The 13,536-nt window shown below is 48.6% G+C and overlaps 1 protein-coding gene across 5 annotated transcripts in view; it reads right to left on the reverse strand.

Annotated features, from left to right (window-relative positions):
• Window positions 1–13,536, reverse strand: part of HIRA (histone cell cycle regulator) — an 84,290-nt gene that overhangs the window by 50,914 nt on the left and 19,840 nt on the right. For 2 of the 5 annotated variants that reach the window (XM_081037871.1, XM_081037873.1), the window contains exons 3-8: window positions 12,114–12,224; window positions 10,777–10,867; window positions 9,346–9,440; window positions 4,672–4,767; window positions 3,258–3,418; window positions 1,225–1,392 (exon numbers count right to left, since the gene is read on the reverse strand). In XM_081037871.1, the coding sequence (XP_080893997.1) occupies window positions 1,225–1,392; window positions 3,258–3,418; window positions 4,672–4,767; window positions 9,346–9,440; window positions 10,777–10,867; window positions 12,114–12,224 (722 nt within the window). Of the gene's footprint in view, window positions 1–1,224; window positions 1,393–3,257; window positions 3,419–4,671; window positions 4,768–9,047; window positions 9,117–9,345; window positions 9,441–10,776; window positions 10,868–11,904; window positions 12,051–12,113; window positions 12,225–13,536 lie in introns of those variants that run through there. The other 3 variants (XM_081037874.1, XM_081037875.1, XM_081037872.1) reach the window with 3 other exon arrangements.

Raw genomic sequence — 13,536 nt, forward strand, 5'->3', positions numbered from 1 at the left:
ACATGCTGAATTCCTTGCTGCTTTTCTAAACTGAAAAGGGTTGGGAACTCTAGACTCAAGAGTTGAAATCCCAAGCCAGGAGAACTGAGGAGGAAGGGTGTCAGGTGGCCCAGAGGGTTTCTAATCCCAGAGGGCATGCAGGAGTGGCCAGGGGTGCAACAGAGACTGGAAACCACGGAAAACGGAGGCATGTGCCCTGGGCTTGAGTCTCCAGAACCAACCGAGCTGGCAGCAAGCCCCCGGTGCCACCATCTCCCAGAGCCGCTCTTACAGCGGCTGGGGGGCTCATTCGAGAGAGTCATGTGGAAGCACTGTGCTAACTATGCAGCAGTGACTTGCAAACATTTTAGCAACATGATCCTGGGTCCAAACAAAATCTTACATGGACTTCAATACAAAAAAAATTAAAGAAGCAGTATTTTATTTGTCTAAATTTAAGTCACAATATATGACATTCATTATCAATTTAAACGACGGGAAGGATGAGCCCATTTTGATAAATAAAAAGACTGAGAACAGGGGCCGAGGCGATCCTTTACTTTCATCAGCCTTAGCCCACCACTCTGTTGACCTTGTCGTGGCTGCCCAGTGCTGGGGAAATCCTGCTCCTCAGGCTGTCTGCCTTGGGCGCTCTAAAGACACTTCTCAATGGAAGTCACAGAAGGAGCGAGAGTACTCTCTCAAGCCTGAGGAACAGCAGCCCCATCTTCTGGCACTCCTTCCCCTCCACATCGAGACTGGGCAGGCAGCTCCAGACTCACAGCGCTCCAGTGATCCACAGCATGGCCTCGCAGCTACAGCGGCCACTGCGGGGGCGCCGGGACAAGCACACGTGCTCGCTGCACGCACAAACTGCTCCTGTGTCCTCCAGAGCTTGGTAAGTGGAGCATTTGTCAGGACCACCATGCATGAGCACCCATTTGCAAACCCCAATATGTAAAAAGGCTAGAGCAGAGCTATAGTGTTTCTAACCAAAGGCTGATTTTGGCGGTAGCATCATGTTCAAGTTCGCCCAGAAAACACAAGTATGTATTCTCTTTTGTAAATTCGGTTTTTAAACATCAAAACAGAAGTATTTAAAATGAAACAAATAGGTGACACGTGCTGGATCTCGGAGCCCACCACCTCACTCCCACACATGCCCCAGCCTTGGCACTGCCCAGGCTCTGAGGGTACCACTCGGGCAGGGCCAGCGGCCAGCCAGCCACAGCTGAGGACACTCACCACAACGGTTACGGCTTTGCGGTGCCCGACGAAGTCCATGTTGGTCTTCCAACCCTCCCGTTCAATGATCTGCGCAGTGGGGCCAGAGTTGTTCATGGCGTGGGCAGACACCAGGTAATGCCCATCAGGTGACCAGCTGAGGCGCAACACATGGGTCGTCCCTCCACACTGAAGGAAACATCTGTGCTTGAAAGGAGCTCAAGGCCAACCTGGTGACCAAATCTCTGGCCTCAAGAATGAAGCTGAATTCTCATTTACAAACGAATGATGGTGGAATGTGCACCATGCTTCTGGCCACACCAACAGCTATAACTCTAGTCTCTCCAGATGATCCAACAGAAAAAGGCTCTGTCAGATGAGACCGGATGTATCCTGCGCTCTCCCACAGAAGTAAAGACAGCACAGTGGAGGCCCTGAGGGGATCGCAGGGCGGCCATCTCTTTTACCCGGCAATTCTGTGTGGGCCAAATCGACCTGGCCACTGAGCCCTGCCTGCTGCCCGGCACCTGCGTGAGGTCTGTAGAGCATTCACTGCGGCAGAGAAAGAGCCCTGCTGACCCTCAGGAGCCTGTCTCTCGATGCAGCTGGTGACCAGGAACCACTAGCTGCTCTCTTGAGCCTATTTCCTCACCCGAAGCCTGGTGATGCTATTAGCAAAGGAGGAGAGGTTCATAAAGTCTGAATAAACCACAAAATGCCCAGCAGAAAGGCACTGTTCTCCTGGCCTGGACTGAGGGCTGAGGCAGGACGTCCCTTCAGTGTTCCTCCTGCAAAGTGAGATGACATGGACCAAAAGCCAGCCCTCTGAAGCTCAAGGTCAGTCCAGCCCTAGAGGCTTAAGGATTAAGATCGTGGCCTTATAGCCCCAGAGGAGGGCAGGACAAGGCAGGGCCCGAGTACAGGAACACACATGCCTCCACTTCCAGCTAGGCCCACTCCAGAGGGTGAGCTGCCAGTTCCCACTGGGATTCCACACTCCTGCTCCATCTCCCACAGCTGCCCCAGGAGACCAACCCCTGGGACCCTCCTTGCTGCATGGCAGTTGGAGCCCCAAGGAGCTCGAAAAGGTGTGAGGGACCATGTCCCGGGTATAAGGCTGTAGCCAAGGAGGGCAGAATGAAGTAAGGTGAATGCTGGTGCTGATGTGCCAAGAACCACTGCTGGTTTGGGGAGAACTGAAGACACATTTCCACTGTCCTCCCACAGCTAGTCCTGACCAGTGGGCCAACATCTAGTCTTCCTGCAGAAGTGCCCTCGCGTGCTTTCCCCCGAGAAGCCTTCCCTGATGAGATCACACCCCACACCTGGGCTGCTTCTGCACACTCTGGACAACGCCATCACATGCTCACAACGTACTCAAATGTCTCTCTTTCTCACCGGACTCCAAGCTTCAAGGGAGACACTCTATCTCGATCCACTTTGATTTCCTATACCCAGTACTGCCTTACACATAACAGGCACTTAAGAAACATCTAATGAGTAACGGCAACCGTGAGCTCTGATCCCATATAACATGAGAACTCAAATAAAAGAGACAGTAAAATACTACACAAGTCACTGCAGTCTGACCTCCAGACGTTTTGCAAACCATACTACTGGTAATTCTACCCAAGGTCAGCTAGCCTGCAGAGCACAAGTCAGTGAGCAAAGCCACAGCACAGTCAGGAAAAACACGAGAGAGAAGCGCCTCCATGCCCATGTCCTACCACACACCCCGTGGGGCAGTGCGACGTACATGCCACGTGGTGAGAAACAGCTCCCTCGTGTCTGTGGCAGCCAGCTGGGTGGCACAAGGTTACTGGGGGCATCTCTAAGGCTCTCTTCAGTTTTAAACCTTCTATATAGCCTTTTCACTTCAAAGTTGGAGATTTGATAGCATTTGAGAAATGAAAGATTTTCATCATCTAACTCCGAGCCAGAGTGCCTGCCCCAGTCTGCTCAGCACCCACCAAGTCCAGACTCCAGCCAGCTCCTCCTCTGTGCACAGAGGTGAGGAAGGCTGCTGCGCTGAGCTCTCTGGGCCGTCTCCTTACCTCGTCAAAAGGCTTGGTGATGCTGGTCTCCAACTGCCAGTCCAGAGTCCTCCACACCTTCAGGCTGCGGTCATCAGCTTGAGAAGCAATGTATTTACCAACAGGGTCCCAAGTCAACCCCTTTACCAAGCCGGAATGACCTCTTAGAGTAGCTAAAATTTCTGTGAGGGAAAAGAAAAGATTGAGAAGGTGTTACCTAGGGAGAAATGACGGCTACATACAGAAACATGAGCTACAATCCATGGGCCACAGAATAGCTAGCCAAGAGAAGGGACTTCAGGAGTCCACCTTGGCCAGCCCCTGCTCCTGGGCACAAGCAGAAGAAGCCCTCTATCTGATCTCCACCAAGGGAAAAGCAACCTGAAGAAATTACTGCACCCAGGAGGCAGGCACCACAATTTCCCTTCATTCACAGCTAGTACTTGTGGGTTGAGGCTGCATGTGGCCCCGAACGGACAGGCACCCAGGGGCCCAGAGCCAAATTCTGCCCCCTTGTCTTGTCTGCAACCAGTGGTCTTGCCCATGGTTTGCCTCTCTGGACAGAAGCCCACATCCACCTGTGCTATGACATTGGCACTTCTGATGTGACCCTCCCCAGCAGCTCAGGGGACCAGGAACAGAGTCCTCTGTAAGCCATCACTGAGGACAAACGTACGCGAGACAGTACCTCCTAGAGACCCATAATCTAAATGTCACCCCAGCCTCTAAGTCTGCTACTCTGTGGCCAGCTGAGTGCCCCACACATGCTGGTGGCTTACGGAAAGAAAATGACTTGGATCAGCCCGTGGACGGTCCTTTTTAGCCCATGAGGAAAACATACTCCAGATACTGAGCAGGAAGTACCTTAGTAGTTATAAACACGAGAGACGTATCTTAGTACTTATAACAGCAGTGCTATTCTAGGTGATGCCATCTGTCATGACTTTGAACACATTAATAAGAAAAACTAATCTTTTGCAAAACCGGATTTGTTAGGCTGCATCTGCTCAAGGGTGTCACAGAGGAGACAGCAACTGAAACCACAGCCCAACAGTGGGAGGGCTGCCCTTGAGGGCACATGTGTGGGGGTGCCAGGGTGCATGTGAAGACACAGCACAGGTGGGGGCACTGGGGCGAGCTGAGCGCAAGCTGGGCAAGGTCTCCAATGTACGCCCTCATGATCTGTGGCACATTCATGTTGGCACTCAGTTACTATTTTTCTTTAACATAAACCTCTTTGAAAACCTTAAACAAATATAATTGATGAAAGAAAAAAGAACTGAGTTATAAGTAAGACACACAAATCCCTGTCCACTGTGAGACACATGCTGCCACCAGCCGAAGGAGACAGAGCCCAGCCCGCTCCAGACACCAACAAGCAGCACTGCGGAGGAGTGGCCCGTTTCTGCCATCCCAGGACAGAGGAGGCCCAGACCTGGGAACTTGACGGCGTTCCAGATGACGACAGTGTTATCCACGCTGCACGAGGCCAGCCAGGCATCATGGGGAGACCAGGCTACATCCATCACATCTGGAAGACAGAGGGCCAGCGGTGAGTCTCTTACCTGGCATGCAGACTTGGCAAGGGGGGTACTCAGTACCACCTGTCTGCCAGCTGGGCCAGCCGTCCCTGGTGTCATGTCTGAGGACACTTGACCTGGCATAGTGTCATAACTACTTTTTTTAAAAACCAATCTGAAAAACTTACCCACTTAGGTTTTTATTGGTCATAAAATTTGAAGCATCAAATTGACCCCGCCCCACTCCTTTTACAGACGAAACAACTAAGGACACAGCTGAAAGCCTGGCGCCTTGTGGCATTACACTCACATACTAGAACCCTGGCTCTGACACCCACTGAGCCTGTGTCCTGGGGCTCACTCGACTGCCCTAAGCTTGCTTCTCCCATCCTAATGGGGCTTTCCTCACACAGCCCTTTGAGCACTGTAGGTCCAGCACTTAGAGTGCCTGGCACACAAAGCTCAGTAGCTGCTGACTAACTGAATGAATGCATAGTCATCTTCAGGCCCTTTTCTTCATAAACTGGACCTCATCTCCAAGACCAACAGGAGCACCCCTTCCCTACGTAGCCCCCAAACACAATCATGCTCATTGCTTTGTGACTTAATTTTCACATCTATCAAATGAGGATTTAAAAAAACAACCTATCCTCAGAGGGGTACTGTGAGGATTGCATGTGAGAAATTGCCGGAGGATGGTGCCAGGCACAACAAGGCATCGAGAAAGGTCAACCGTGACAGTGACAATGCCCATTGCCATGCAGGTGTGACGTGTGCAGTCTTACTGATTTTTCTAACCTCACTGCCTGATGCAGTGCTCGGTGTACAGAAGAATGAATGGCCGGTGAGATGAAAAACCAGAAACACAACAGTAAGTCAACAACAATCTAGTCCTTTCCTCACAGGATTTTTAAAAAGAGGGGCAAGCAAAATATTCAAAATCTCTACTGGTTTCTTTTTCCTTCTAATTTGAAAAACATCTTCAGTGACAGCTTGATGAATTTTTTCCACGTTGTACTGGCCTTTGTATTTCACGCTGCATATGCACTGGTGTGCTGCATTTAGTATTCTAATAGCCTGTGTGATCTTCAGAACTTCTTTTGATTTGTTCCACATTCTATGTTGTTGAGAGCATTTGCTACCATAAACAGACTGAATTTAACAATGAACTTTAACTAGGTTCCAGTTTTCCATGCTGATGAGCACATGCGCCTATGTCACCTCTACTCCTTAGGCTTTTTTCTTTGAGACTGACATCCCAAAGTGGGAATCTGGGCAGAAGACCTGAATATTTTCATGCAAGTCTGGAGTCTTTTAACACTGTAGACTGCTTTTCAAAGTACTGTATGACTTCACACTTCTACAAGCAGAATGTCCATTTCAAAACTCCCCTATTAACTTGAGGATTATGATCTTTTCCCTTCTAACTTACTCAGTACATTATTAAACTTTACATTTTACTTTGATTAGTAAAGTGAAGATTTTTTGCATTTGTCTAGAGTTGTCTTGTCCTTGGATGACTCTGCTCCTCTTTTTCTCAGGAGCTCTCCTGTGTAGCGGGTCTACCAAACATGAGAACCAACATGTGAACCTTAGGGTTTCACTGAGGTACCTAAATCCTAGAGCATGGAAGTGGTCAGCTGGGAATCCAGAAAGCAGACGTAATGTTCTTAGCAATTTTCATGGACTATTGACACCACCAGTTTACTTTCTTAGAGTGTAGATTTACGTAGTAAAGTCTGTTATTCTCCTTTGTGACATCTTTTATTGCCTATTAACCTTCAAAAATATTCCCTCTGCTAGAGGTTTAATAAATATTCAATTGTTTTCTCCTACTTTAATTATTTAGAATGTTTCTCTCTTTAATACCTCAGATTTACTTTGATGTATGCTGTATTAGTGAGGCTCTAAATTATTTTCCTCTCACCCATGAACTGCTAATGGTTACTCTAGTTCAATGGGGAATAATCCTTCCTCTCCATTATTGGTAAGCGATGCCAACCTCACGATACACCAAACTTTTAGGTACACTGGAGCCTACTTCAATGCTGTTAGTCTTGCCCAGAAACTCGTGATGTGACAAACACTGCAACTTTGAGTGATTTCTTTCATAAAGTTACTTATCTTTCCAGATGCCCTTTTGAGTTAATGCTAAGTTCTGCAGTAATCCACATGTGACATAATTTTCTACATAAACCCATTTTGCAGCTTCTGTCTTCAAACTATACCATCCACTTTCCTTCTCATTGCAGATCTCTGCACATACCTGAGACCTTCCCTGCACCGGAATATTTAAGTTTCTGGTCACTGTCATTCCTACCAACAGTCCTCTATCATCATTGGAGTGGTTCCAAGAGGATGATTTTTCTGATAGCCAAGGCTCTTGGGTCCTTAAATTCTTCCCCTTCCTCCAATGACCATGACTTCCACCACCTCAGCCATTCATTCCCATGGTCATGCCCAGAGACCCTCCCTGGATTTAATTTCAACCCTCCCACGCTCCTACCATCAATTGGGTGCTTCTCAACCCTAATGGTTCTTTTAGGTGCTACGACCCATTCATGCTACAGGCTTTCCACTGTCTGTCTCCTTAAAGTCCACCATCCATTGGCTCCACCCCCTCCCTCACCACCCCCCCCGCCCGCTCTTCCCCTGTGTCTTCACAGAGGCCTGACAAATCCCAGCCCGCTTCAGTCCAGCTCCACCTTCCCCTTGGTCTTTCCTGAATACCTTCCAATTAGGCTTCCACCCACTAGGGCCTCCATGCTGTCAAGTCCAATGGCCAATCCTCAGTCCTCGCCTGACCTTAGGCAACGTGTGACATCACGCTCGCTGCTCACTCCCTTTGCCTTCAAATGTTCTCTCCACTATCTAACTGGCCTCCCCACCTCAGCCGCTTTTGCTGGGTCTTCGTCTCTCCAAACCCCAGGCTCCATCCTTGGACCCTATCCCCACCTACACTTCTGCCCTGTGCTCAAGACTCCCAGAGCCAAATGCCGACACAGCAGGTCCACTTCCACTGCTGCTGGGCAATGCGAATGTAACACTCTCAAAACCCAGCTCCTAAACATTTCCCCCAGCCAACATTTCTGTTCCACCCACACACCTCTCAACTCAAGCGATGGCAACTGCATCCTTTCCATTGTTCAGGCCACAGTCTAGTCCTGTCCTAATGCCTCTGCTTATCTCACACCCCGTATCCCATCCACCAAAAAATGTGCATCTGACTCCTGACTTCCACTGCTACGACCCTGGTCTCAACTGCCATTGTCTCTCACCTCGACTGTCTCTCACCAGCCTCCTCACTGGTCTCCCCAGTGCTGTCCCTTAGTCCCCTAAAATCTGGACTCCATACAGCTGCCACAGGCCACCCCTCTGCTCAAAATCCTGCCGAGCTTCCCATCTCTCAGGGAAGAGCCCTCCCCTGCTCACCTCCCCTCACACCCTCTGCCCTCGCCTTGTGCCTCCGGGAACACACCAAGCACATGTCTACGCCCCAGGGCTGCTGCCTTGGCAGTTCCCTCGGACTGGAAAAGCTCTTTGGAAAAACCACACAGTTGTCCCCTCACCTCCATCTGGTCTCCTCTTGGATGTCACCTTCTCAGTGAGGCCCTCCTTAAGAACCCTGGGTGAAATGGCACCCCATCTCGTTTTGTTCCCTGACACTTACCTTCTAGTTTCTTACATGACTAGTTTATTATCTGTCTCTTACAAGAATATGAACTCCTGGAGGGAAGACCTACACCTGGAACACACACGGTGCTCAATAAATATTTGTTTGATGAATAATAAATATTAATTTGGGGGGGAAAAGTCTTTATTTTAGTCTTTCCATTAATGAAGTGGTCATTTTTTCTCTCTCAAAAAAGGTCAGTGTTTTATGTTTTAAGAGAGCTCATGCATTTCTTAGCAAGATTATTCCTAAGTATTTATAATTTGTGTTCCTAAGGTATAAGAGTTCTCCTTTTATCATTAGATATTCTAATAGGCTATTACTAGTGAAAAATAAAAAATTAAATAAAAAAATTTAAAAAATTTCTTAGATGAGGCCAATTCAATGACTACAGGCTTTTCTCTGGTATCCCTGGCACCAAAACAAGTGTACAGCACATGGCTTTAGACTGCTATCGACTGACTGACCTTCCTCCTCTTTATTCCAAATCTGTAAAATGTGTCTCTTTCTATTCCAAGTCTATTTACAACATTTTACAAACATATTCAAGGTCAAGTAAAACACTTTTCATTGGGCCCGTGTGTGCTGGTTTCTGCGGAATAAATAAAGTGTGCTTACGGACTTAGTGATCCAGTGACGAAGGGAGTGATTCAGTTCAGCAGGATAAACAGCAGAACGTGGGGGGTTCTACATTAAAGATATAAACATATGGCCCATGAGGGCAGGAGTGGGGGCACTGAATGCGGCTGGGGGCAGGCAGTGGGATGGTGACTGCACAGACCTTGAGGGACAGGCAGGGTGTGACCAACGGTGATGGGGAGGGACGAGCCCGACATCGGGCTGCTTTAAGGACCAAAATAGTCCACAGGGGCCGACAGCTGCGGGGGCCCCCACCCCAACAGGCAGCCCCACTCACCGCCTGAGTGACTCCGGAGGATGGAGACACATCGCCACTGCTCCACATTGGCAAGCTTACCACTGGAGCCAAACACAGTGCTGGGGCCGATGTACCTGTGTGAAAGAGGAGTCAGCAAAGCGCTCCAGGAATGCTCCGGGCACGCACAGAGACGCTCACTGCAGCACAGCTTATCATGGCAGCAGAACAAAGCCAAAACAGACAATGGCTGGAAAGCACCGCACTGCTGAATAGGAGCTGACTGGGTCAATTATGATCCATGCACGTGATGAAATGCTACCGTACATAGCCATCATAAAGCTTGTGGTAAAAGATTATCTACCACATAGGAAAATGTTCCCACTATATAATTAAGTGAAAGCAGCAGACCACAGGACGGCATTCAAAATCTGATAGTACTATGTAATGAAAAAATTACATGTAACACGGATATCATCTATGCATGGAAAATGGATCAGAAGGACATACATGAAAATACCAAAATATTAACCATGGCTTTCTTAGGTGGTAGGATTGTAATTTATTTCTTTTACATTTTTTTCAGTTTTCCAAAGTATATACTAAATATTCATGTTGGCTAAAGCAGCAAAATCAACAGTATTTTGAAAGCCCCCTGGTAATGAACTAACACTCTGCTTTAACACCTGAGGCAGAGAAAGCACTGGAAGCTGAGGTACTACTCCTGCCGCTCAGTCACGTGGAGGTGGCGCGGACACCAGTGATGCACAGGCCCCGGTTAACAGCCTCCACTCCAGAAGTCTTCACGAACCCACAGAAGGAGCTTGCTGAAGCAGCTGAGTGGGACAGCGTGCTCTGCTCTTGAAGCCAAGGCCACAGGGCCAATCTGGCTGAGCGGGGGTGGAGGTCTGAGTCCCCAGCTTGCCTGGCCCCAGTCACCTGGGAAGCTGGTTGTGGAAGAGTCCTAGCACCCACCCTGAGACTCTGCCTAGGTGTAAGAAAAAGTGTTTTCCAGGTGATGGTTAGTTCACTGTTGGTGCAGAACAGGGGCTGGGCTTTCAAGGGGAGGCAGACACAGGACGAAGTACATGGCAAAGAGGGTGGGCTCAGGATCCCCTGCCCCAGATGCCAGCAGAGCAGCCTGGCTTTTAACCACTTTGTATGTTGGGAAATTTCATTTGAAGAACAAAACAAACCAAGCCACCAATGTCGGCACCGGGAGGGATTCTCCCTTCCTTTTCCGGTGGAAAACCTGCAGTCTTGGGGGGGTAGGCTGAGCAGGTTACCAGGCAGGTGAGTAGCCTCTCGATTCCCTGGTCAGGCCCCAGCTGCTCCTGACCTACTTATACTTCCTGCTCCTTATGAAGTCAGGACTCTGGGGACTTCAGTGCCAGGCTGGGGAAAGTGACTATGATAAAGAGCAGCAAAGAAGCTTCTAAAAATCAAATGTGAAGAAAGGAAAATGATGCTTACGTAGCCCGCTTCCACACCATAATCAGTTTGTCATCTCCCCCAGAAGCTAAATACATCCCACTGTTTGACCACCGCACACAGTTCACACATGCTGGGAAGAAAAAAAAAATAGGGTGATGAAAATCCAATAGTCATGCCCATTTGTTTTATGCAGAGTTTGGCAAGATGCAAAGAGTTTATAAAATCCAATCTATCTAATCTATTCAAGGCATCTACTGTGTGAAAGCCCCAGAAGAACAATTCAGTTTAAATACCAACCTACTTGTGCTATAATAACAAATTACCAGAACAGAGTCTGGAGGGGGAAAGACTACAGAACCTGAGAAGTGTTAGTGCTGGATGAAATATCAGTAGGAGGAGGCTTATTTCCATGAAAACTGATAAATACCTAAATCTCATTATTTCAAACGGGCTATCTAACGATGAGATGCATTTCTGAGTAGGGATAATTCTTGAAATGAAGACATGTGCTAAAAAGGCCGAGATGCCTTTTCCAGAACTTTCAGGGGAGCAGCTTGGTAGAGCATAAGACTCTTACTTCACCCCACCTGTCAGCCCTTTTAAATGCAGATTTTCCAGACTTATCAGTATTGCAGGTTGATCGATCCTGCATTCATAAACTGAGACCAAAAGAAATCCCCCCACCCGGCCCCCGATGGGCTGGAGCCTCTGAGAACATACAGTTCAGCCGTTGGGAGCCCTGCAATGAGGGATACTGTCCAAGTTGTGGCCCATGTACGGCCTGTGAGTGACTTGTGCTCCAGGCTGGAGGATGCTGAAAGGCATGTCGGGGGTGCAAGAACACACAGAGCAAAGGAAGGGGGCATAACTGTTAATGGAGCATCTCAGAAGAGGCAGCTGGGTTGGAAACCAGAGCCCGTACAGTCACCCTGATGCTCAGGGCGGGGAAACTGAGGCACTAACGCAGGAAAGTAAACCATAACACTGTCCAGTGGCCAAAAGGGTCCTGGCAGAGGGCCTCCAAGTGACACAGTGGCAATCTGAGACATTTGGTGAGTTGTCTTTTATACACCCTTCCCCAGAACTCTACTGTTTCCAGGTCGCTGGCCCCAAAGCCCCATGGAATCAGGCAGTAACGACTCATGAGCAGGAAATCACCAGAGGTACCTGCAGACTGTCCAAAGATGGTTCTGTGGGCGGGCCGAGTCTTCTGCCGAATAACTCACCCAGGTGTGCAGCCAACATCTGTGCCTTCAGACAGCAGGCCGAGGGGAGTTACCGCCGCACGGGGCCTTATCTTTCTAATTACAAACACATGTGCTAACCTTGGGCACTCTGCCAACACGCAAAGCCTGCAAAGGGCCACTCTGTAATACCTAAGTGATTGTCCATCTGGCAAAGCATCTTGGGAATATTTTCATCCTTCTCGTCATCCTCCTGGAGGACTGGAGACATATTCCAGATCACAACCTTCCCAGAATCCTGTCCTGGAAGGAAGGAGCAGAAATAACTCAATGTGCAAGGAGTAGATTGTTAAATATGAGACACAGCCCTTATAAACCATAAGTTTAACTTTCATAAACCATAACTGACTAGATCAGAAGAGACTGAATTTGAATTATTAATGTAAGTTACAGAGAAGACGGAGAAAAACAAGTACTGATAGGGAGCAAAACGAGCGTGGACTTAGTAGTATGCTGAGACCAACCTGCCTTTATGAAAAAAACTCTGGACTAGGATCAGGAGGGGGCCACACTCTGGTCTGGCCTCTAATACAGATCCACCAGGGGCCCCCAAAAGTTCCTCATTCCTGCACGTGATCCAGACTCCTCATTCATAAATGAAGAGGCTGGAAAAGCCCACGTCCCAGCACCCCTTCAGGTCTGTGCACGGGCACACTAGCAACCAAGAAGTATAGCACAGTCCCTGGCGGGACTTCCCTCCCCTTTCTAGGTGCTGCCTGGAATCCACTACTGATGGGATGCTTTGAGACCCAAGTCTGAAATGTGCCTTGAACACAGGAAAAAGGGCTTATTACCATGCCCTTTGCCATCATCTACAGATGGGACATCAACCGAAAGAGGGCATTTAGGGTTTTGTGATCATAAGTTGATGTAACACTGGGCTAAAAAAAATATATATATGTAGGCACTTTAGTAATGATTTCTCTTTCTAAGATTTCCATTACTGATAACTAACCAAAGTCCAGCCCCTCATTTAACTTTCTGTTATAGAGGGGCAAAAACCAATAAATGCCTGGAAATGGTCATGTCACAATTACTGTAAGGTATGCTTGCAATGGCCTCTTGGCCAGCATGTAAAAATATTTCCTAATCAGCTCTCTTACGTAGAGCTTCCTACGCCAAGTAGGTCAGGAATTTGTGCCCCTTCTTGTGGAGGAGGAGAAAACCCTGTCCCCCAGTTGAGTCCAGTCCTAGTTGATGCCTGTGGGCAGCTCTCTGGTGCAGCCGGAAGCATGCCAGAAGGATATCAAGGCTTCCCAGCATGCACTTGCACAGGATGTCTGCAGACAACCCGCCCTGCAGCACCTGGCCTGAGAACCCAGAACTCACAGAGGGACCTCCAGGTGCTGTCCAGGGAGGCCTCAGCCAGAGAGAGACCCTGCTCTGGCGTGACACTGCAGGGAACTGGGCTCTGCGGGAGTGCTACTTTGTGTGACAATATTTATATCTTGGTGTCTGGCCTCAAAAAATGACTTTCTTTGTCTTTCCCGAGTTGTGTGGCTACAATATTGCAGCAGACACTGGATGAAGCACACTGACAATACTGCGGACCGTA

The sequence above is a fragment of the Rhinolophus hipposideros genome (genome assembly GCF_964194185.1).
Source record: "Rhinolophus hipposideros genome assembly, chromosome: 24".
NCBI classification, from domain to species: Eukaryota; Metazoa; Chordata; class Mammalia; order Chiroptera; family Rhinolophidae; genus Rhinolophus; species Rhinolophus hipposideros.